Here is a 24,211-nt window from a genome sequence, read left to right on the forward strand (position 1 = left end):
CGCGGGAGCGCGGGTGGGGCGGCGAAGCGGGAAGCACAAGGCGCGCGCTCCCGTGAGCGCAGGAGGGAGGCGGGGGCGGGGCGCGCGCGCCGGGGCGGGGCACCCGGAGGAGGAGTCTCAGGGCAGCCGCAGGAAGAGGGCGCTCTGGAGCCAAGCCGGAGGGCGGCTGTGGGCGGGGCCCAGGGAGGGCGTCGACGCTGAGGGGCGGGGTGAGGCGAGGCGGGGACGCGCTCGGGGGGGTGGGGAAGGCGGGGGCACGGCGGTGGCGGGAGCGTCCCTGGTCTCCGCCCCTGCTTTCCACTCTCTTTCCACCTTCGACCGGCCGGAGCTCGAGAGAAGCGCAGCTTGCCGGTACCCGGAGCCGCCCTGCTGCCGCTGCCTCCTCCCTCCGTTCGCGGTGGGCCCGTCAGTCTCCGCACTGTGCGCTCCTCCGTGTGGGCCATGGATGGGTAAGTGCTCGGCGGCCACCAGGCTGCGCTTGCCCGCTTCTTCTCGGTTCTCGGCCGGACGCGCCGGAGCGGGGGAGCCGGGTGCGGCGCCGGCGGCCCAAGGAGCGGCCCGGGCCGAGCCCGACGGCGGGGCTTCCGGGCGCCTCCTCAGGGAGTCCCGAGACCCGGAGGGGCGGTCCGCCGCAGCCTCTCCTTCCCCCTCGCGGCGCCCCCGTAATGTCCGCCTTTTCACATCCTCGCCCAAGGAAGCGGAGGAAAGCCCGGTGCAGCCAGCGGGTGCCGAGGTCCGCCGAGCCCGGCCCGGCCTCCAGACACTTCCTCTCAGAAAATGGTGCGCGGCGCTGGGGGAGGCGGAGGCGGCGCTCGGGGCGGGCGTCCTCCCGCTCGGAGAGTTGCTGTTTACCGGGGAGGTGGGGCGGGCGCTGGAGCTTCCTCTGGCGGGGAGGCGAGTGGCCGCGGAGTGGCGGACGGCTAGGGCACGCGCAGGTACACGTCTGGACGGCGACCCGGTCCCGGAGCCGGGGTCCCACGCGGTCTCCGGGCTTGTGCTGGGAGCTCTGTTAACGATTACCGTACACCGGGCGTCTGGACTCGGTGACCAGGGACGCGTGCCCCTACCAACCCCCCGCCCCCCAAGAAACTTGTGAATTCCCTGCGATGTATGCAAAATATTGCATAAGTGCGATTTTCGGGGAGCTTTGAAACGCTTTAAAAGTGAATGAGGTCTGTGGCCAAAATAAAGATTTAGGATCACCGATATAAATATTTCTCTGGGGACCCAGGATTATGGGGTGGGACCAGACAGATATTTGAATGATTAAGAAAACAACTAGATTAGGATCTTGGTGAATTAGTTGAAGGTCGTAGCCTATGTGCATCAAGATCCAAAAAAAAAACCTCTATTAGAGCCTGCAAATCCACTTATTTATTTTCATTGTGCACTTGAGATTTTGTTTGGCCTTTTACTTCATTTTGATGACAAGATTTCTGGAGACCTCTTGGTTGTGGAGTATACAGAACTTGCTTGAACAATATAGCCGCGTACATGTTGCCATATAGTTGATTGTAATTGTACTGTGTAAAGACGATGGAATCTTCGAACAATTTTTGCCTTCATTAGATTTCGTTTATCCTAGTTTTATAATAAGTCTATATGATAATATATGGGATTAACTCATTTGAATGTACATTGCACACTGTTACAGACGTTAGACAAAGTGCAGTTTTAGATTTCATTTGCGGTGGTGATCTCCAAAGTATTTTTAAAATTTAATTGAACCTATTTTTATTGTTTAATTGAAGCTTCTCTGAGAGCATTGTTGAAAACTCATTTCACACCACCTTTTTCAGTTACACTTTATATGTGCGCAGAATTTTACTATCTTAATTGTTTGTATAATTACGCCAATATTTCAGTTGAGAAAGGCTGTGGAAGTAGTATTTCACTATGTGTAGTGAATTGTCTTGACTAGTGGTTTGACTTGAGATACGGAAGCAGACTAGCTTTTTGTATTGGAAAATTTATAGTGATAAGAAAGAGGACTCTTGGCTTATGCATCTTGGCTGTTAAACTCTTGGGCAACTGTGAAGTGCAGACTTACTCTTTCAGATAGTGTTTAAGAAGTTAACTTTCTCTTCACCCTAAATGTGGTTTGAAAGCTAAGAATGAGTTTATTGGTTTAAATATGTGGGGCAGTAAGACATACTGGAAGGTAAGTTCATTTGGGAGTTCAAGTAGCAGCATGATTTACTCTTTGCATCGGGGCCAGTACCTAGTACATATTAGACAATCTAATTTTTTATGCACAAATGTCAGTTATCACATTTAGATTTCAAACAAAATTTAAGTTTCAAAAGAAAAAATTTTAACTCTACATGGTTATTGTTTAAAACAATTAAGTTTGCATCATTAAACAACATAAACTTGTTTACTTTTATTAAGTAATGATGACATAGGTTATTAACAATATATAGAATTTTATTATAGCTTTCTTTTAGGAGATATGGAGACAAACTTAATTGAAGACAGTTTTTTGGGGGGTTGGAAGAGATGGATTTTTGCTTGGCAGAAGTATGTGGGTTTTTTACATCTTGGTGTTACGGGATATGGTTTTGAACACAGTTTATGCTTTTAGGAGGCTACTTAAATTTCTCCATTCTTCCATAGCCTGAAAAGGGTCCTTTTTCATTATTTTAGATAGTTAAAAAAACAAACCACCAGTCAACATATCTTTCTAGTTCCACCTCAAATCCCAACTGTCTTGTGTGTGTGTGTGTGTGTGTGTGTGTGTGTGTGTGTGTTCATTTCCTACTGATACTTAAACACAGTTTTGATGTGGTAGAATTTTTTTTAAAGCAAATCTTTGAAAACTTTGATGTCTGAAGTCTGATGTTTGTGTTTTTAATTCTGAGAGACTGTCTTAGCTATATTTTGGTGAGCCCTTTGGGTGGTAGATGCAAATTTGCAAGTTACTGTCTATTTCTGTAAAATCCACTCACTGGTTTTGTTTAATTTAAAACTTTAAATACGATAATTCATACCAGTGATTTAAAGGAGTGAACTTTGGTGATTTAAAGTTTTGGTTTGGGTTTGTTAAATGGAGGTAAATGGATAAACACGTACTCATTTTATTGAAGCACAACTACATTTTTCTAAATACCAAAAGAGAATTTGATTTATTATGTTTCTTACATTGCTATTAAAGCTTTGCTTTTACACTCTGCTGTTGCTAGACTGTCCCATCACTTTTCTTTGTATTAACATTTCACAACTCATCACATTCTTATTTTTATTATTTGTTATTATAATGCTTTTTCTTTTTTTCTTTATCTTATTATCTCTGTCTTTTTAAAACTTGTTCTCTAACTTTGTTTTCCATTTTCTCTTTTTACTTTTTCCATACAGTGTTGTTACAGATCTTATAGCAGTCGGTTTAAAGGTAGGAATCTTTTAATATCCTTTCATAAGCATTTTTAAATCTTAGTTTTGGCATTTTTTTCCAATGGTGAAATCATCTCACCTGTTCATAAAATTATCTGTTTTATTGTATGATGATAATCTTTCATTTTTATTTAGCTCCAACATAAGTAGACCTGTAGCTAATTTTGGATTTTATGTGTTTATAAAGAGTGGTTACAATATTATCTTGTTTATATAAAATGTGAACAAAAAGTTTAGCCCAGAATTTCGCTTGAACTATCAGCGTATTTATTTGCTTTTGTTGTTTTAGCAGTTACATGTAACCTAGGCTCTGGTTTATTTTCCTGCCATGTCCTTTCTTTTATCTTGTCTTGGATGCATTTATGAGTAATAAAATAATAATAGCAGCTAAAGTTTCTTCAATTCCTATTATATACAAGATGCTTTACATATATTTCACTAATAATTGAAACAGTTCTTCAAGGTAGGTGTTAATATTCCCATTTTAGAGATGAAAAAATAGGTTCAGAAAGTGTGTGTTCAAGGTGTGGTGCACCAGAGTTCAAACCCATGTCTTTCTGATTACAAACCTGACCTTTTTTTTCATTGTACCTCGCTGCCAGCAGTGAGGGTACTGTCTAAAAGGTGAACAATGGGAGAGCTGGATAATTAATATTTTACAGTAATGTTTCTTCTAAGTTATAAGTCATTTCAGTTTTATCATAATCATCTCATTTATTGGATTCTAAAATACAAATCGAGTTCATCAATATGAGGCTTTTAAAATATAAATGGAAGTTTTAAGATTTCTTTTAGCAATTTGGTATTTGATGCAGCTGAGTTGAGAATCTAGTTCTAGAGACCACTTACAGTTCATATTACTGTAGAAAATGGAAATAATTCATGTGTATATTATATGTATTTTATGTAAAGTTGTTTTGCTGCTTTCTGTCCATCATCTCTAGCTAACAATTTCAACACATGCATTTGGTTTTATTGGATCTGATGGTGGTACTCATATTCCTAAAACATCTTAAAATATAAGCGTAAAGATAGCAGAGTTTTAGACTAACGATAGGATGTTCAAGATTAGCATAATTGGGGACTACTGCTTATACTGTCTTTTGAAGTTGGATGGAGTTAGCTTGCTTTGGCAAACTTCGAACATATTTTATGAGTTGAAAATAAATGGAGAAACCTCTTGGTGGGATATACTTTTTTTTTTTTTGGGTAGATACTTATGTCAGTTTCTCATTTGGGAATGATACTCATAGATAGAAACCGCAGGCTTAGGCTTATGTCTTGGATCCCTTTTGGTGTCTCCGTAGGGGCCTGTGAGGGAAGGGATATTTAAAGTGAGAGTTGTTTTGGTCTTACCAGAAACATAATTTGTGATTCTAGAGTTTATCTGGGAAAAATGAATAGATGAAACATTTAAAAAACTTACACTTGGGAGTTGAGGAGTTATGCTTGAAGGACTGTCATGCCTGTTTTATTTTGGGGAAAAATATATCTTGATGATAGATAAGAGAAAAATTTAAATGTAAGGCTCAGGAACTAGATTTGAATATGCAGTTAGGATCTCTGACTACCTGTGTTCCAGCAAGCAGTTTGGAAACAGAGATCAGATCTTACTCTGAAGAAAGGATAAGCTGATTAGTTGATTCACTTGGCAATACTGGAAATGTCTGTAAAATTATTCATTATATGAAGAAAATTCTCATAAGATTGTTCTGCTTCTTTCTTGGATCCCATCCAAGGAAGTTTAGTTACCAAGTAATAGGCCAATAAGGCTCATATTTTCTCTAGATTGTATAAACCAAAATTAGCGAATTTAAATAAGTTCTTCAAGAATGTCACTTATTTTCTTATTTGCTGTCTGAATATAATGACACAAGAAATAGTTTTAGCCAGTGAAAGAGTGGATTTCAGGTTATGCTCCATCAGTTGCTTTCCCGGATGCAGAAAGTAATATGGATTTTAATTTAGAGAATTGAAAATACCCTTAAATATGAAGTCCATTACCTTAGTGAAAGAAAACTGAATTGTTTTTAGAGATTAAGTGACTCACTAGAATGTGTCATGAGGGGAGGAATTTTTGATATTTCCTTCACTACTGTGTTTCCAGTGTCTGGCACATAGTAAGCTCTCAGAAATGCTTGATTAATTAATGGATGCCAAATTCTCACACAGTCAATTAGGTGGCAAACTTATACTGGAGCCCAAGCCTTCTGATTTTGCTAGTGTTTCTTCTAATAGGTATATACCATGGTGAGAGAGAATTAAATTCTTTTTTTAGATTAGAATTTTCTTGAAGATGGATAAACATTTTCAGGCAGCTTAGGGCTGTGCTGTACTTGAGATTTATTTATACCTAGTTGTATACCCTGGGTGTTCTTTGCAGAGTTTGAACCTGCAGGTTCTTTGCAGGGTTTTTGAGCCTTGCCTAAATTAGGCAAAAAATTAGCTTTTGGTACTTCTCATAAAATATTTCTTTTATTTCCATATGTTATTTTATATTCTGAAATGCTTTTAAAAACGGCGAGAAGTAATTGCTGTTCTTAATTTTCAATTCTTTTAAATAAAGAACAAACCAGGTGATGATGATCGATGCTGGGCATGTTTCAAGAACTTTATTATACCAGATAAATCAAGGCATCAGCATTGTGGGTACCATAGCTTTTTGTGTGTGTAACTAAGTGTGTTTTAAATTTCTAGTTCATACTTTAATTATTACTAGCTAGTGTATCTTAAACTCAAATATTTCTCACATTCCTGGATAATTTTTCAGAATACTATAGTGGCCATTAAATGATTTTTCAAAATGATGATCTTCCATATTAAATATATTTTAGGGATTTTCTAGTTTATCTTTCTATTTTAAATGATTAGATGAGTATAGAAAAACCTAAAAATTTAGGAAAGACTATAATTGGCTTCTAATAATTATCATGCCTGTCACTATATAGGAAAAAACACTACATTGTATTTAAATTAATTTTGAAGATTGATTTTCTGTTGCTCCACCAGGAGTTAGCAGACTACAGCCTGTGGACCAAATCCAGCTTGCCACCTGTTTTTGTAAATAGTTTTAGTGAAACACAGCCATGCTCATTTGTTTCCATATTGTCTGGATACTTTAACGATACAATGACAGAAGGGTTATAACAGGGACCATATGACCGCAAATTCTAAAATATTTACTTTCTGACCCTTTGCAGAAAAAATGCACCTACTGCTTGCTGTGTTTGAACTACAGAAAAGGCCTTTGCCAGAAATCTTTTTTTTTTTTTTTAAACTGAGCAGTAACTTACATAGAGTGAAATGCACAGGTCTTAAGGGTACAGTGCAATAAATTTTGACAAACGTATCCCCTTGTTTCCTGTTGCCCTTTTCTAGACCCAGTCTAGGCAACTCTTGATTTCTGTCGCCACAGATTTTGTGTGTGTTTGATTTTCATATAAATGAAATAAATATTAATACTCCATATATACAGCATAAGCTCTTTGATGCCTGGCTTTTACTCAGCAAAATGGATTTCTAGATTTATCTATGTTCTATGTATCAGTAGTTCTTTCTTATTTATTAACGAGAGTATTCTATTGTGTGAATATATCACAATATTTAAAAATCCATTCTCATGTTGGTGGGCATTTGGGTTCTTTTCAGATTTGAGCTATTATGAATAAAGCGACTGTAAACATTTGTGTATGTCTCTGGGTAAATGTGTGTTTCATTGTACACTATGCTTAGTAGTAAAATTGGATATGTGTATGTTTAACTTGGTTATTTTTTTAAATGTACCACTTTACACTTGGAGCCGCTTTGTATTACAGTTCAGGTTGCCCCACATCCTTGCCAACACTTTACTGTTAGGAATTCTAGTGAGTATAACTATAATGCCTAGTAGCATCTTATTATAGTTTTAATTTCCATTGACCTGATGACTGGTGGTGGTGTGTACCGTTTCATGTGCTTATTAGCCATTCACTTACCTTCTTTTATGAATGTTAACTTTTTTGCCTGTTCTTTTAAAGTGGGTTTCTTGTACACAACATATCGTTAGGTTTTTTGTTTTTGTTTTTTAAATCCACTCTGAGCAATCAGTCTTTTAATTGGTATATGTAGGCCATTACCATTCACGTTTCAAGGGATGATTAATTTAGTTAAATTAATAAGTACCTTGTTCATAACTGTTTGTATTCATTAGCTTGTTCTTTTTTTCTCCTTTTTTTTTTTTTTTTGCCTTCTCTGGTTTTAATTGAGCATTTTATATGATTCCATTTATTTCCTCTGTTAGCATCTTATACCTCTTTAAAAAAATTTTAGTGGTTGCAGTATACATTTACAGCTCATTTTAAGTCCACCTTCAAATAATGCTATGCTGCTTCATGTATACTGCAGGTACCTTCAACAGAGCATTTCTAATTTCTCCTTCCTGTCCCTTAGGACACTGTTATCCTTCATTTTACTTAACCATATGCAGTAATCACCCAATACATTGTTACTATTATTACTTTAAATAAACAGGCTTTTTAGATCAATTAAGAAGTATAAAATACCTTCATTTATTCCTTCTCCAACTGTCTTCCTTTCCGTATGTAGATCTGAGTTCTGATCTACATAATTTTTCTTCTCCCCAAAGACCTTCTTTTAACATTTTTCGTAGGGCATGTCTACTGATAATACATTTCCTTGGTTTTTGTCTGAAGAAGTCTTTATTTGTCCTTTACTTTTTTGTGGGGGGGGGGGGGGCTTAGTTTTTTTGTTTTTTTTTTTTTTTGACGGTACGTAGGCCTCTCACTGCTGTGGCCTCTCCCGTTGCGGAGCACAGGCTCCAGACGCACAGGCCCAGCGGCCATGGCTCACAGGCCTAGCCGCTCCGCGGCATGTGGGATCTTCCCAGACCAGGGCACGAACCCGTGTCCCCTGCATCAGCAGGCAAACTCTCAACCACTGCGCAACCAGGGAAGCCCCTCTCCTTTGCTTTTGAAGGATGCTTTTCATATAGAATTCTAGGTTGGTGGGGTTTTTTTTTCTCCGTTAACTCTTTAGATATTCCACTCTACTTTTCTTCCTGCTTCCATGGTTTCTGATGAGAAAGAAACCTCTGTAATTCTTATCCTTAGTCCTCTGTAGGTAAGGAGGTTTTTTTCCTCAAGATTTTCTCTTTGTTTTTGGTTTTCTGCAGTTTGAATGATCTGCTGAAGTGCATATTTTTTGGTATTATCCTACTTGGTGTTCTCTGAGATCCTGGGTTTGTGGTTTTGGTCTCTATCATTGATTATGGAAAGCTCTTGGTCATTCATTACTTTGAAATGTTTTTTTCTGCCTCACTCTCTTTTTCTCTTTCTTTCTTTTTTTTTTTTTTTTTCCAGTTCTTTTTTCTCTTTGCTTTTCTGTTTGGGAAGTTCCTGTTGAAATGTCTTCAAGCTCGTAATTCTTTCTTCAGCCATGTCCAATCTGTTGACGAGAGTTTGTATAAGATTGGTAGTATTTTTTCCTTAAATGTTTGATAGAATTCATCAGTGTAGCCATTTGTGAGTGCATTTTCTTTGCAGGAAGGTTTTTAATTATGAATTCAGTTTTAAAAAATAGATATTGTGCTGTTCAGATTTTTTTCTTTCATTGCATCACACAAAATTTGGTGTGCTGGGTTTTAATTTTCACTCAGTTCAAAGTATTTTCTACTCTTAGTGTGATTTCTTTTTTTACCTATGATTATTTTTTTTAAGATTTTATTTTATTTTATTATTTTTTTTGGTTGGTTCATTGGTTTGTTTATTTATTTATTTTTGGCTGTGTTGGGTCTTCGTTTCTGTGCGGGGGCTTTCTCCAGTTGTGGCAAGCGGGGGCCACTCTTCATCGTAGTGCACGGGCCTCTCACTGTCATGGCCTCTCTTGTTGCGGAGCACAGGCTCCAGATGTACAGGCTCAGTAGTTGTGGCTCACAGGCCTGGTTGCTCCACGGCATGTGGGATCTTCCCAGACCAGGGCTCGAACCTGTGTCCCCTCCATCGGCAGGCAGATTCTCAACCGCTGCACCACCAGGGAAGCCCTACCTATGATTATTTATAAGCGTGATTTAATTTCTAAATATTTAGGGGTTTTCAAAGCCAAATCTTGGGATTTCTGTTTTTAATTATTTTTATTTATCTTTTTGAAATTTAATTAATTAATGGCTGCGTTGGGTCTTCATTGCCATGCTAGTTGCGGTTAGTGGAGGCTACTCTTCGTCCTGGTGCACAGGCTTCTCATTGCAGTGGCTTCTCGTCGCGGAGCACGGGCTGTAGGTGTGCGGGCTTCAGTTGTGGCACGCAGGCTCAGTAGTTGTGGCACACAGGCATAGTTGCTCCACAGCATGTGGGATCTTCCCGGATCGGGGCTTGAACCCACGTTCCCTGCATTGGCAGGCAGATTCTTAACCACTGTGCCACCAGGGAAGTCCCTTTCTATTTTTTTAAATGCTACTTTGATTAGAGAACATGCTGTATACCATTTCACACCTTTACATTTTCTGAGGTTTGTTTTAATGTCAAGCTATAGTCTGTCTTTATGAATGTTCTATGTACACTTAAAAAAAATGTATAGTTTACTTTTGTTGGGTGTAGTACCTTATAAATGTCAATAGAATAAACTGGTTGAAGTTTCAAGTCTTCTCTAACTTTCCTGATTTTTTTTCTATTCTGTTAATTACTGAAAGGGGAGAAGAATATTGGAATTTCCATCTGTAGTTGTGGTTCTTTTATTTCTTTTTGTAGTTCGTCAGTTTTTGCTTTATATATTTTAAAGCGCAGTTATTAGATGCATTCACATTTAGGAATGTTATATTTTCTTGATGAATTAACCTTTTAAAAAATCATTTGTAATATATATCTTTATCTAGTAGTAGTTCCTGTCCAGAAATCTACTTTGTGTGATAGTAATGTAGTCATTCTAGTCATTCCAATTTTCTTATGATTAGTATTTGTGGGGTATATCATTTTCCTGTTCCTTTTCCTTTTCTTTTAATCTGTCTGTGTTTAAGATAGGTTAAAGGATGGATGAGCCAAAGAGATAACAAATAGCAAGATGGTAGGCTTAAATCTACTTGAAGGATTAGGTTTCTAAGGACTGGCTTCTCTTGCTTTCTTTTTGTTTACTCTGATAAAAGTGAGCTACGTTATGGAGAGGTCCATTTACAGAATGAATCCTGCCAGCAACCACTTGAGTGAGCTTGGAAGTGGGACCTCCATTTCCTCTATTGAGCCTTGAGATGATTGCAGCCTGTGAGAGACTCTGAGCCAGAGGACCTAACTAAGCCATGCCCAGGTTCCTGACTCTCAGAAATTGAGTTTAAAAATTCTTGTTTTTATAAGTTGCTAGATTTTGGGGTAATTTGTTATGCATCCATTCATAACTAATACAACTGCCTAACTCAAAGTAGTGAATAAATACTGAAAAATGAATAGTAAAATAGCTTATTAATGTCCCAGTAAGATCATGTAAGTGCAAATACTTTTTTGGTTGTAAATCACTGCTGTGCATATGACTTTTTTATATTACCACATTCTCTCTCTCTAATAGCTTACCATAATTTATACATACTTTGATTTTTCCCTTTTAAAGGTTTTCTTTTTTCATAGTATACTAATGTGGTGAATTTCATTGATATCTTAGTTTTTTTAAACTTTAATACAAACTTACAGAAAGGTTGTAGAATAGTATAAAAACTTATATAACCATTACCCAGGTAATTCACATTTGCCCCATTTGTTTTATTATTCATTTATAGTGTTTCTCTCTTTTTCTTTATACATATGTGTATGTTACTTTCTGTAGATACACATATATCTCTCTATATTCTTTTTTTCACTTTCTGAATCATTATTTGGTTAGCATGATTGTCAGCCCAGCTTCTCCACTATATTGTTACTAATTTTCCCTTTGTAATTAATAGTTCGTCAAGGAGATTCCTTGAAACTTCATTGATATATTATTTTACTTTATTCTTTCACCCCTAAATACTTTAGAGTGTAATTGCCTAAAAATAAAGACATTTTACATTACTGTAGCATAATTATCAAAATCTGGAAGTTAATCTAAAATGTTTCCTCAGTCTTTTTGATTCATGATATTGATATTTTAAAAGAATATAGGCATGTTATTGTGTAGGATATCCCTTACTTTGAGTTTATCTGTTTCTTATAAATAGATTTAGGTTATGTATTTTTGCAGGAATACCACAGAAGTCATGTTCTATTCTCAGTGTACTTTATCAGAAAGCAGAGGATGTTGATTTGTCCTATAACTTGTAATGTTAGCTTTGATCACTTGGTTAAAGTTGTATTTGCCAGGTTTTCTGCTGTAAATTTACTGTTTTTCTCTTTGCAACTAGTAAGTATTTTGTGAAGTGGTACTTTAAGGCCATGCTAATATTATTTTAATTCTCAAATTTTAATCTACTAGTTTTAGCATCTATGTGATGGTTCTTGCCTTAATTCGTTATTATAATGATAGTTGCAAAGAGGTGATTTTCTAATTTTATTTTTGGAATCAAGATTTCATTCACTAGCTGCTTAAAATGAACTGATTAACTTTAATTCTTCTGCTGTTTTGTGGAACAACTTTTTTCTTCAAAGTTTAGTTGCTCTCACCTGCAAAGTCATCTGGACCTGGGTTGGTAGTGGGGGATAGGGATGTCTTTGTCTATTATTTCACTATCTTTAATTCTTATGGTGAATTCAGGTTTTTTATTCCTCTCACAGTAATTTTAGGATTTGGATTTGCTCTTTTGCTCTCAATTTTTTCTTTTTTGAGTTAATTTTTTTTTTGAGTTAATAATTAACTCAGTATTTTAAAATCTTCTGTTTTCTCATAAATGTATTTACAACTATAAATTTATCTTAAAGTACTAAAGCTGGATCCCACAAGTTTTGGATTTGTGTTTTCATTTTTATTATATCTAAGTATTTTTATATTTTACTTATGATTCTTAAAAAATTTCATTTATTTATTTATTTTTGAAGTATCATTGAGTTACAATGTTGTGTTAGTTTCTGGTATACAGCAAAGTGCTTCAGTTACATATATATGTTTATTTATATATATGTATATATATTCTCTTTTTCAGATTCTTTTCCATTATAGTTTATTACAGATACTGAATATAGTTCCCTGTGCTCTACAGTAGGGCCTTTTGTTTATGTTTTATATATAGTAATTTGTATCTGCCAATCCCAAACTCCTAATTTATCCCTCCCTCCTCTTTCCCCTTTGGTAACCATAAGTTTGTTTTCTATGTCTGTGAGTCTGTTTCTGTTTCTTAAATAAGTTCATTTATATCATTTTTTAGATTCCACATGTAAGTGATATCATATGATATGTCTTTTTCTGACTTCATTTTAGTATGATAATCCCTAGGTCCATCCATGTTACTGCAAATGGCATTATTTCATTCTTTTTTATGGTTGAGTAATATTCCTATGTATATATATCACAACTTTTTTATCCATTCATCTGTTGATGGACATTTAGGTTGCTTCCATGTCTTGGCTCTTGTAAATAGTGCTGCTAGGAACATTGGGGGGCATGTATCTTTTCGAAAAAGTTTCCTTTTTAACTCCAGGATTATTTAGTGGCTTTAAAAGTTTAGTTCCCAAACATTAGCCACTCTTTTTAATTTTGTTTCTAATTTTATTGCAGAGAACATAGTATGTTCAGTATATTCCTTTGGAACATATTGAGACTTCTTTTATGAACTAATATGGGAGTTGGCAAACTATGGCCCAAGGGCTAAATAGGGCTCACTGCCATCTGTTTTTATGCATCCTGCAATCTAAAATGGTCTTTATACTTCTAAATGCTTGAAAGAAATCCAACGATTAATACTTTGTAACAGGTGAAAAATAGATGAGATTCAAATCTCAGTGTCTATAATTAAAGTTTTATTGGAACACAGCCACGCTCATTCATTTTCATATTTTGTGAGTTATGACAGAGACTGTATGGCCCACAAAGTTTAAAATCCCTTACTATTTGGCGCTTTACATATAAAGTTTGCTAGCCTGATACAATGTCTGTTTTTATAAATGTTTATTCTTTTTTTTTTTTAATTTATTTATTTATTTATTTTGGGGTGTGTTGGGTCTTCGTTTCTGTGTGTGGGCTTTCTCTAGTTGCGGCGAGCGAGGGCTACTCTTCATCGCGGTGCGCGGGCCTCTTACTGTCGCGGCCTCTCTTGTTGCGGAGCACAGGCTCCAGACGCGCAGGCTCAGTAGTTGTGGCTCACGGGCCTAGTTGCTCCGTGGCATGTGGGATCTTCCCAGACCAGGGCTCGAACCCGTGTCCCCTGCATTGGCAGGCAGATTTTCAACCACTGCGCCACCAGGAAAGCCCTAAATGTTTATTCTTAACTGGATGTCTGGTTCTGCATTCAGTGTATCTATTAGTTCAAGTTATTGATTGTATTTTTTTTCTGGTCATATTTTTTATGTTTGGTCTATTACTTTCTAAGAGAAATGTATTAAAATTTCAGTTCAACTGTTGATCTATCTTTTTTCCCTACATTTCATCAAGGTTTTTCTCACATTATTTTGGTTCCTGAAATCCACATATCCCTTCAGCTTCTACAGCTTCTCCGGCTTCTCCGTGGTTGATTTTGGAGATGGGAGTTAACAATTCATGTTAGCTTCAGGCTTCAGACCAACCTATTTATTACTTAGTATGAAGTACAAAGGACAGTGGTAGCTTCAGGCTTCAGACCAACTCATTCTAGTTTCAGGCTTCAGACCCACCTATTTATTACCTAGTACAGTGAGTACAAAGGACTATCACCTAGACATGTTATTGTGAAATTTTAGAGTTCCACCGATGAAGAGATGATTCAGAAAGCTTCTGGGGAGGTGGGGGCAGAAAACAAGTCAACTTCAAAGAAATGAATGTCAGACTGGCATCTTACCAGCCCTACTATATGCTAGATGAAAATGGTGAATCTTTTCCTAATTTTCTTAGGAAAAAATAATTTTTAACCCAGAATTCTTGGCTGTCAAATGATTAGTTATGAGGATAGAATTTTCAGACATGCATGGACCCAGAAAGTTTACCTTGGTGTTTACCATCATTTAGGTAGTTGTTAAGGTTGTACTCCAGCAAAATAATAATGTGAACTAAGGACAAGGAAGACAGAAGTTCAGGAAAAAGTTGAGCCAACCCAGATGAAAAGTGAAAAGAAGACCTTAGTTAATAGCTGTTCAGAAGTCCTAGAAAGCAGTCATTCTAGATTGAAGCAGGAGAAAAGGGGGTTTTAGGAGGGAGATCTTCGGAAGAAAAATGAGGACTGCATAGAATGAGTGGTGCCATGAAGAGTTTGGGGAAAATATGATGATAATAGTGTGAGGAAAATACAGTTTTAAAATGTCACGGAAAGCAAAAATTACTGAATGAATAAATAAATAAAAATGTCTAATTATGAACCAAATTAGAATGTAGCATAATGTTAAGAAATTGGTAGAGTATAATAAAAAATCCATTTGATCTTGATTCTAAGAATAGTCTTTTTCAAGTGGTTCTAAGGTTGTGACATTAGACGCATAGAGTAAAAAGTGAAGTGTTCCAGGATTATGTTTCCTTGAACAATATTTATATAGTAATAAAAGTGTAAATGCTGTTTATTGATTTTCAACTTTGAGTCAACCTTTGGACAGGACAGGAATGGACAAAGCCCAGAATGCTATTGTTGGAGGGCAGAATGTAACAAGCATACCAATAAAAGTAAAAATGAAGTTGGCAGAGGGCGGGAGGGAGGGAGGGAACAGATTGCTAGCCCCCAAAGCTTTCTTTCAAAATGGAGAATCAAGAGGTAATGTCAGATTGACAAAACAAGCAGTAAAGATACAAATGTAGTATTTAAAGTTCAAAGATACTTACACAAGAATTAAAATTAAGAGCATATATTTCACACATTGAGAGAACAGAAAAAGGAATTATAAGAGATAAACGAAGTTTTCGTATTAGAGGTCAGCCAGTTTATTTTTAAAGTTGATAACTATAAGCATATTATCTAATGTGGTGACAACCATTAGAATAAGAACTGTTTAACGATTCTGTTTGGGTGGAGAGATTTGCTTTTATCATATAGACTATTTTGTAAAATTTGTTACAGTACACGTATTTGATAAAAGTAAAAATTAAATTCATGAATAAAAGTTACAAGGACAGAAGTAATTCACCAAAAAATAAATTCAACTGTGTGTATAGGGAGATCTCTCATTCACATTGTTGTCCCCCTTCTTGTCTTTTCCCCAAAGATAACAATTTTATTAGTTTTTTCTTTACCCTTCTAGTACCTTTTTAATGCAAATATAGGCAACTGTACATATGTTTTCTTCCTCTTCTAATATAAAAGACAGCATATTTCTGTGCACTGTTCTGCACTCTTTTTCTCCAAAACAGGAAATCTTCATTCAAGAGAGGACTCCTGTGAGTCCTGAGGAGTTGTATAGCAGTTTTAGGTGAAAGAAGAAATAGCCACATCCATAACTAGTCATGGATTTCGAGATCTCTCTTAATTATTGATAGGATAAGTAGGCAGAATATCAACATTCTGTTCACCAGTACTGCTTTTGCCTCCCTCTCCCAGATTAAAAAAATGCATTTTATCCCTATCCTGCTGGGTATCAGTATATAAGAAGTCATTTTAAAAGGAAACTTTGCATATCTATTATAATATTAGACTAATTTTACAGAAGAAAAAAACCTGTGGTGTTACTGTAACATGATACCCTAGGTCAAACTTAATACCCTAGTGACAGGGGCTGGATTCAAACAAAGGTTTGTTTCCAAAACCCATGCTCTGTTTTTTACCCCTTTGTGTCTATTGGTTTTAGGAAAACTAATATTCCAGATAGTATTTGGTTAATAAGCTCCATTATTTTTGGACGTTGGTTTGTTCTGGGATAAAAATAGTATACTACCATTGTGTTAGAGATGGAAGCATAGCTTACAGTCTGCTGAAGCAGTGAAATATACTTGTAGTTTCACTAAGGTGAAGGGGAGATTGGAGTACAACCCTGTTTTGTTTTGTTTTTTAATTAATTAATTTTAGGCTGGGTTGGATCTTTGTTGCGCACGGGCTTTCTCTAGTTGCGGTGAGCGGCGACTACTCTTCATTGCAGTGTACAGGCTTCTCATTGCAGTGGCTTCTCATTGTGGAGCACGGGCTCTAGGCGTGAGGGCTTCAGTAGATGTGGCACGCAGGCTCGGTAGGTGTGGCTCGTGGACTCTAGAGCTCAGGCTCAGTAGTTGTGGCGCACAGGCTTAGTTGCACCGCGGCATGTGGGATCTTCCCGGATCAGGGCTCGAACCCGGGTCCCCTGCATTGGCAGGTGGATTCTTAACCACTGCGCCACCAGGGAAGTCCCACAACCCTGTTTTTGTGATGCGTTGGAATTCCATCCGTTGAGACTCATAGCCATTCACTCTGCTCTTTCTCAACTAAAGTAACATGAAAACTAGCCTATGTTCATACAGTGTGGCTATTACAAAATTCAGAGGTGCCTTCAGATCATTAAATGATGCAAGAAGGAATTTTAAATTAAAAAAATTTTTAAACATTTTTGCAATGATAAATATGTTCCGTAGAATTGACCAAAAATTCCCATGAAATATATTTGATTGAAAGACCCAGGTATGGAGCTTAAAACAAATGTTGGCAAAATTTTTAAAGTTCATTTTTTTTTCAAAATGAAAATAGCCCATTTCCCTTTGATTAAGTAATGTTTAAACACAAGTGTAAAGGAGAAGGTAAAAGCTAGAAATAATAATTCCTGCTAAAATTTAGGTGAGTTTTCTTTTAGACCTTTTCATATGTTCACAGTATATGTGCATATTTATTATTAATTTGCTTTACAAAAATGGAAACATAATACATGTTATAACTAATTTATATGGTTTAAAAAATGAACAATATCTTGTGAGTTTATATCAGGTTGATAAGTCTGGTCCTTTATCATTTTAGTAACCATCTAGTATTTCATTGCATGGATCTGTTGTAACTCATGTAACTAATCTCTTATTTATGAACATAGTGGTGGTTTAATATTTTAGTAGTTTAGTATAGCAGTTAAAAGCATAGACTCTGAAATTGGCCTGCCTGGGTTTGAATCCTGACCCCAACTCTTTATTTGTAGTGTAATTTATATAAGCTACTTAACTCATTTATGCCTTATTTTTCTCATTCACAAAATGTTAATAGGCTTTCCAACTCTTTGTTATGAGAATCTAAAAAATTGTTAGGATTTGTTTATGAATGTGTGAGAAGAGGGAAGTTTCAATGATAGGCTTAATTTTAAAATTTGTAAGTTTATATGTATTTTAGAAAATAGGTGTCAATATAATATTACTCTAGGGCAGTAAGTTATTAAGTATGACAACTAACCAAAACCCAGACCTTGTAATTTTTATGGGACATAGCTATACTTTCCAGAATTCAGGTGATCACAGGACACCTTTGTTAGAAATAACATTTATTTATAAGCAGTTTTATGACCAGAATTGTGTCTTTTTCTGCAGCTGTATTGGAAGAGGAAGTTTTATTCTTGCCTTACAGAGATTTTTTTCACAAGCAGTTTAATAGTGCCTGTGGTTTCAAAGTTAAGCACTAATATTCCATTAGTTACAACCTTGAGGGGAAAAAAGAGAGTTGAAAGAGGTTTAGAACTTAAAATGTGGAAAGGAAAAGGATAGAACTAGTATTTTTAATGAATGAGCAATGAGATGTAATATTTTGAACCAACACTGATCACTGTAATATTGCTTAATGCTTAGAATTTTATGACGATTTGATAGTTCATTGATGCTAAGGCCCCCCCTTTTTTCCCATATTAACATTTCTGACATCAGGGTGCATCTTTTTTTTTTGTGTGTGTGGTATGCGGGCCTCTCACCGCCGCGGCCTCTCCCACCGCGGAGCACAGGCTCCGGACGCGCAGGCCCAGCGGCCATGACCCACAGGCCCAGCCACTCCGCGGCATGTGGGATCCTCCCGGACCGGGGCACGAACCCGTGTCCCCTGCCTCGGCAGGCAGACTCTCAACCACTGCGCCACCAGGGAAGCCCCAGGGTGCATCTTAGTGTTGATAATGTACTACAATTTGGTTGACAGCACTTTTTCTTTCTGGATATTAGATAAAATTATGGGGTCTTACACTTGAAGCCTTCTTAGATTACATGAAATATGTTTGATAAAGCACATAGAGCAGTACTGGCACATATTAAGCAGTCAGTATTAGCTATCTTTGTATTTGTTTATTTTGTTCTTGTAAAGGATGATTACATGTACATATCTTCACGTACAGTTCTAACATAAAATAATGTCTAGATGTGGAATAAATGAACCAAAGGATTAGCATAAGATATTGAGAGGAAATTTGTTTATTAGACTGGAGAGCAACAGGTATGTCAGGTGAAAAATAAACCAGGCCTAGATTTTAATTGTACCACCTACCCTCTCTGACCTATGTCGAATAATAGAACCTCTGATTCTTTGAGGGATAATAATACCTACTTTGCAGAGTTGGGAGAATTGGAGAATACGTATAGTAAAATCTTTAAAATATCTGTTCACTGATTATAGGACAGAATATTTTACATTTAGGCCTATTTGGGATATCCAGGACATCTTTGACTTCTTCTTTTTCTCTCACTCCATGTCTAATTATTAGCAAATCTTTCTAAGTGTATTCATAATTCAACCACTCTCCCCAGTAACACTCCCTTTGCCCCTCATCTGGATTATCACCATAGCTTCCTACTGGAGTCTCTGCATCTTCCTCTGCTTCATTACAAACTATTCTCAACACTGCAGCCAGAGTGATTGTTTAAAAAGTAAATCAGGGCTTCCCTGGTGGCGCAGTGGTTAAGAATCTGCCTGCCAATGCAGGGGGCCTGGGTTCGAGCCCTGGTCCGGGAAGATCCCGTATGCCGCGGAGCAACTAAGCCCATGCGCCACAACTACTGAGCTTGTGCTCTAGAGCCCTTGAGCCACAACTACTGAGCCTGTGTGCCGCAACTACTGAAGCCTGCGCGCCTAAGGCCTGTGCTCCGCAACAAGAGAAGCCACAGCAATGAGAAGCCTGCGCACTGCAATGAAGAGTAGCCCCTGCTCTCCACAACGCAGCAATGAAGACCCAACCCAGCCAAAAATAAATAAATAAAATAAATTTTAAAAAAGTAAATCAGATCATGTCACTTCCCTGTTCACAACTCTTTGTCCCTCGTTTCACTCAGTAACATATTTTAGAATGGCTTTCAAGGCACCACATGCTATGACATACTCTCCTTGTCTCTTTAGTTTTCTTCTCTCCTTGCTCACACTCTTTCAGTCACAGTTGGCCTCCTCACTGTTTTCTAGAACATGCAAGGCATTCTATCTCAGTTTCCTCGACCTACAGCATTCTTCCCTCAGATGCCTATATAGCTTACTCCTTACCTCCTTAAGACTACACTTAAATGTTACTTGCTCTTAAATCTTTCCTTGACCACTCTATTTAAAAATCACAGTTCTCCTCTTTACCCCTCGTTGCTCCTTATCCTGCTTTTTAAAAAGCATTATGACTTTAAAACATACTACACAATTTTCTTAATTTGATTGTTACGTGTTTCCTTCTGCAAGATTGTAAACTCCACTTGATAAGGGCAGGAATTTTTGTCTGTTCACTGGGATTTTCCCCAGTGCTTAAAGACCCTGGCATATAGTTTGGTGCTCAGCAAATATTTGTTGGATCTGTGGAGTGAGTGAATATTATTGCTAAAACACTTTTACATATTGAAGTCAATATGTATGATCTATGCCTATATAGTAGGAACTAAATAAATATTCAAATGAATGGCATTTGATTGGACGTCATGAATTAGAAGGCTTTTGGAGGAATAATTTTGCTAGTCATTAAAAAAAGTGTGACTATTTATTGCTAAGATGTCCGTATAAAATGAAGACAATAAAAACCATTTTATTGAAACTGTCATAAATGGGATTGTAAACATTGTCACAGCTGTATATTTGAAGAATTTACCCCATCTTTACCACCTTGTTTATTCTCATTGTCTTAAAATCTCAACAGTGGCAGCTTTGGAAAGGAAAATGTCACAAACAAACAATTTGGTAACTATTCTTTTTTTAGGGTAACTGTTCTTTAAGAAATATGTTTAGAGATAATCACATTATTTAGTAGATGAGAGTGTTGATGGGGCCACAGAGTTTGTGGGGATATGACCTCCAAGTCACATGTGAGACTTTGGGGTTTGGGTGTGTTTAGAGCAATAGGAGCTGTGAATAGGTGAATGTTAACAAAAACCTAAATGTTAAAAAAAAAAAACTTGGAGTTATCACGTACTGCCTCACAATTACTCTGAAACCTTTACTGAATATTCAGTTTATTCCCTTGTCTTTATAATTATTACTCCTTTTTAAGCAAAAATATTTTGAACACAGATTCCATTTCATTATTAGTTCCTGTAGAGGGGGATATAAAGGTGAGTTATCAGCAAGTGTATATAGTATGGTGAGACTCTACATAATAATATTTCTGTTTATGGAAAAACATAGTAACAGAGCAGGATCAACATGAGTTTTCTGTTCTGTGAAGTGTTTACAAAGGGTCACTAGACCTTTTGCTAGAAATTTTACAGAGGGGGCTACCTTAGCTTTAAGGTAGGACTTGAATATTAATTTCAATATTTAAGATTCTTTTATTTAAAAAAGATCTGGAAAATTGTGAAGTTTTTTTTGATAGCTCCTTTTTTATGGTCATAGTATCTTGGTAGACTAAAACAAATGATGTCTTATTCTTGAATTTCATGTGCATTTTAGGTATGGTCTGAAGTTTAACCATGAGTTAATGGTTTATTTTCAGAATCTTCCTTACATGTTATTTTACTGGCTGTTTCTCAGTTGTGTGGATTGCCTTTTATTATATTAATAATCTCACTTTAATGCTAAATAAAACCACTTCCCATCAAATTTGATAATAAAACACTTTATTTGTGCTGCTTAATGACAGTATTCTTTTGCTTTGTTGGCCCAGTGTATTTAATTATTCTTTAGCAGGAGAGAGCTTCAGTAATTGATACTTGAGGCAGTGAAGCTGACTGGTGTATTGACTTAGCCAGAGAGCTAACAAGTCCACAGAACAACTGTTGCACTCATGTAAATTTACTGTGTGTTTCTAAGGAGACTGTTGATCCAGTATTGTTCATGCCCCACCCCCACCCCAGGATGTCTTCATGATTTGGTTTGTTAAAGCCTTTTTGTTTAATGTTAATTTGTTTACCTGTGGTACAGAGTCTTTTCTTTCACTTTTTAACAATTTCCTTATGTTGATCATCTGTAGTCACTCATCCAAATAAGCTTTCCATCATTTTTTTTTTAGAGTCTTCATTCTGCTTATCTTCCACCTATCTCTTAAACTATAATCTCTTATCATAGCCATCAGACCTTTTGAGAGTGAGGTGGAATAAAATGTGCCCCTTTGGCATGTTGATTATTTTGAATTAAAGATACTTGATAAACAGCCAGGGACTTCCTTGGTGGTCCAGTGGCTAAGACTCAGCGCTCCCAGTGCAGGGGGCCCGACTTCAATCCCTGGTCAGGGAACTAGATCCCACATGCCGCAACTAAACATCCCCCATGCCGCAACTAAAAGATCCTGCATGCCTGCAAGTAAAAGATCCTGCATGCTGCAACTAAAGAGCCCAACGTGCCGCAACTAAGACCCGGCGCAGCCAAATAAATATATAAATAAATAAATATTTTTTTAAAAAAAGAGGAAAGAAACAGCTGGTGCAAGAAGGACACTGATCCTCCTTGGTCCCCCTGAAAACAGGAAATCTCTCATGTGAAAGTATCCTCCTTATACTAGGAGAGTAGAAGGCATCCTTATCACCAGAGATAGGAAATTCAAGGCAGAGAAGGGTGACTAAACAAACTTTGTTACTTCTTTATTAATTTGCTACCCCAAGCCCCGCAGACCCTTTGTTTTGTCAAATCTTCACAAATAATTGTTTCTTTGTCTAAAAGGTATAAAAACTGCATGCTTTTGTCACTTCTTAGAGTCTCATATCTTTATGAGCTCCTGTATGTATGAAATTAAATTTTGTTTTTCTCCTGTTATTCTGTCTCATGTCAGCTTAATTATTAGACCAGCCAAAGAACCTAAAAGGGAAGAAGGCAAAAGTTTTCCTCCCCTACTAGACAGATACTCAGTTTTACCTAGGTCTGCATTGCTTTTCCTTGACTATAATAGAAAATTACTTTTCAGACACTTAGGATATAACTATTAAGCAAGTAGTCTGTAATTATAGGCAGTGATGTGTTTTCAGGAGAAAGAATTTATGTCTAGGAAAGAAAAGTTTTGTTTTTTTTAAAGAAGGGAATCTTTAAAGTAACAGAACTGATTGTGTTTTTCTCACTTTTTACAAAGCTTACAAAGTAATATGACTCCTGGGATTTGAGCTTTATGATATTTAAAAACCTTTATTTTCTGTAATCTGAAAATGAATCCTTGGGGGAAAAAAGCTTAGCCAGTAAATTTTGATTATCAGAATATTTTTTTTATGACTGCATTTTCAAATGTAAGCTCTTTTTTCTTTCTTTTGTTTATCATATCCTGGAATTATTAGGGTCCAAAAGTTACCAGTTTTTTTAAAGTATCATAATTATTTGAGATATGTGTTGTTTATTCTGTATGTTAAATGGTAAACCCCATCTCTGATATGAAACAATTTCCAGATATGAAACTTTTGGATCAAATATTTTAATTTTTCTTATTGTGTAATAAGACAATAAAAATAGGCATTCCATCACTTCACTGGATACTATAGGGTTTGCTTTATTCATGCATTATTCTACACATATTCTTTTTGAAAGCTCTTCCTGTAACTATTGAAAGATCTAGTAGAATTAGCAAACTTAAATGATTTTATTTTGAAGGCTCTGTAATGTTAACCATTTCCTTATTATAATAGTTTATATTTTGTGTAGAAACATTGAATGTGACAGTTAAGATGTTGCATTAATTTACTTAGTATGCCATATAAATTTAAGTTAGTTTTTCCAGTTTTTCTGTGTTTGACTATTTGATCACATTTTTAGACTAAATTTTTCTTTTACAGTTAGAAATCCAAATGGTGATTTAGAGGTGAAGAATAAAGGTTTAGAAAAATCTATTAAATGAATAGTTTTATTATATGTACTCTACTGATTCATCATTTTTCCATGAGAGGAATTAGGCCAACTGTGAAGTTAGGGAACACAGTCCACAAAAGACTCCCCTCACTTCTGACAGAAATTGTAAGTCCTGGGGGTTTCCAAAACTACCCTCTGGTCCCATAATTTGCTAGAAGAACTTACAGAACTCACTGAAAGCTTTTGTACTCTTCATTACTGGTTATTACAGGGAAAGGAAATAGATTTGAATCAGCCAAGGGAAGGAACACATAGGGTAGAAGTCTGGGGAAGTATCAAACACAGAGCTTCCTTTGTCTTCTCCCTATGGTGTCAGGACACATTACTTTCCCAGCATCAGTGTGTGACAGTACTCATGGAGTCAAACCGGGATGCTTACCGTGCTTTGGTGATTACATTTTTATTGAGGGGCTCCTTTATGTAAGCATACTTGATTGCTCTTGAGGCTGATCTTAGTTAAGTCTCCTCTAGCCCCTCCAGGCGTGTCCTGACTCTAAGACTGTCTGGTGACCCAAAGCCCCTCGAGTTAAAAAAAAAAAAAAGACACTTTCTCAGGCATGACCTTACAGGGGGTTTAGAGATTACCTCCCAGAAGGAGGGGGCAAAAGCCAGACCTCTCTT

General features: G+C 36.8%; 1 protein-coding gene across 4 annotated transcripts in view; it reads left to right on the top strand.

The window, feature by feature from the left end:
- The first annotated feature begins 234 nt into the window (after nt 1-234).
- The window catches only part of PTBP3 (polypyrimidine tract binding protein 3), a 102,800-nt gene continuing 78,823 nt past the window's right edge, over nt 235-24,211 (top strand). Inside the window, exons 1-2 of one of the 4 annotated variants that reach the window (XM_032635950.1) lie at nt 235-449; nt 3,355-3,388. In XM_032635950.1, the coding sequence (XP_032491841.1) occupies nt 442-449; nt 3,355-3,388 (42 nt within the window). In that variant the 5' untranslated portion in view covers nt 235-441. Of the gene's footprint in view, nt 450-3,354; nt 3,389-24,211 lie in introns of those variants that run through there. The other 3 variants (XM_032635951.1, XM_032635952.1, XM_032635953.1) reach the window with 3 other exon arrangements.

Source organism: Phocoena sinus, chromosome 6, assembly GCF_008692025.1.
Source record: "Phocoena sinus isolate mPhoSin1 chromosome 6, mPhoSin1.pri, whole genome shotgun sequence".
NCBI classification, from domain to species: Eukaryota; Metazoa; Chordata; class Mammalia; order Artiodactyla; family Phocoenidae; genus Phocoena; species Phocoena sinus.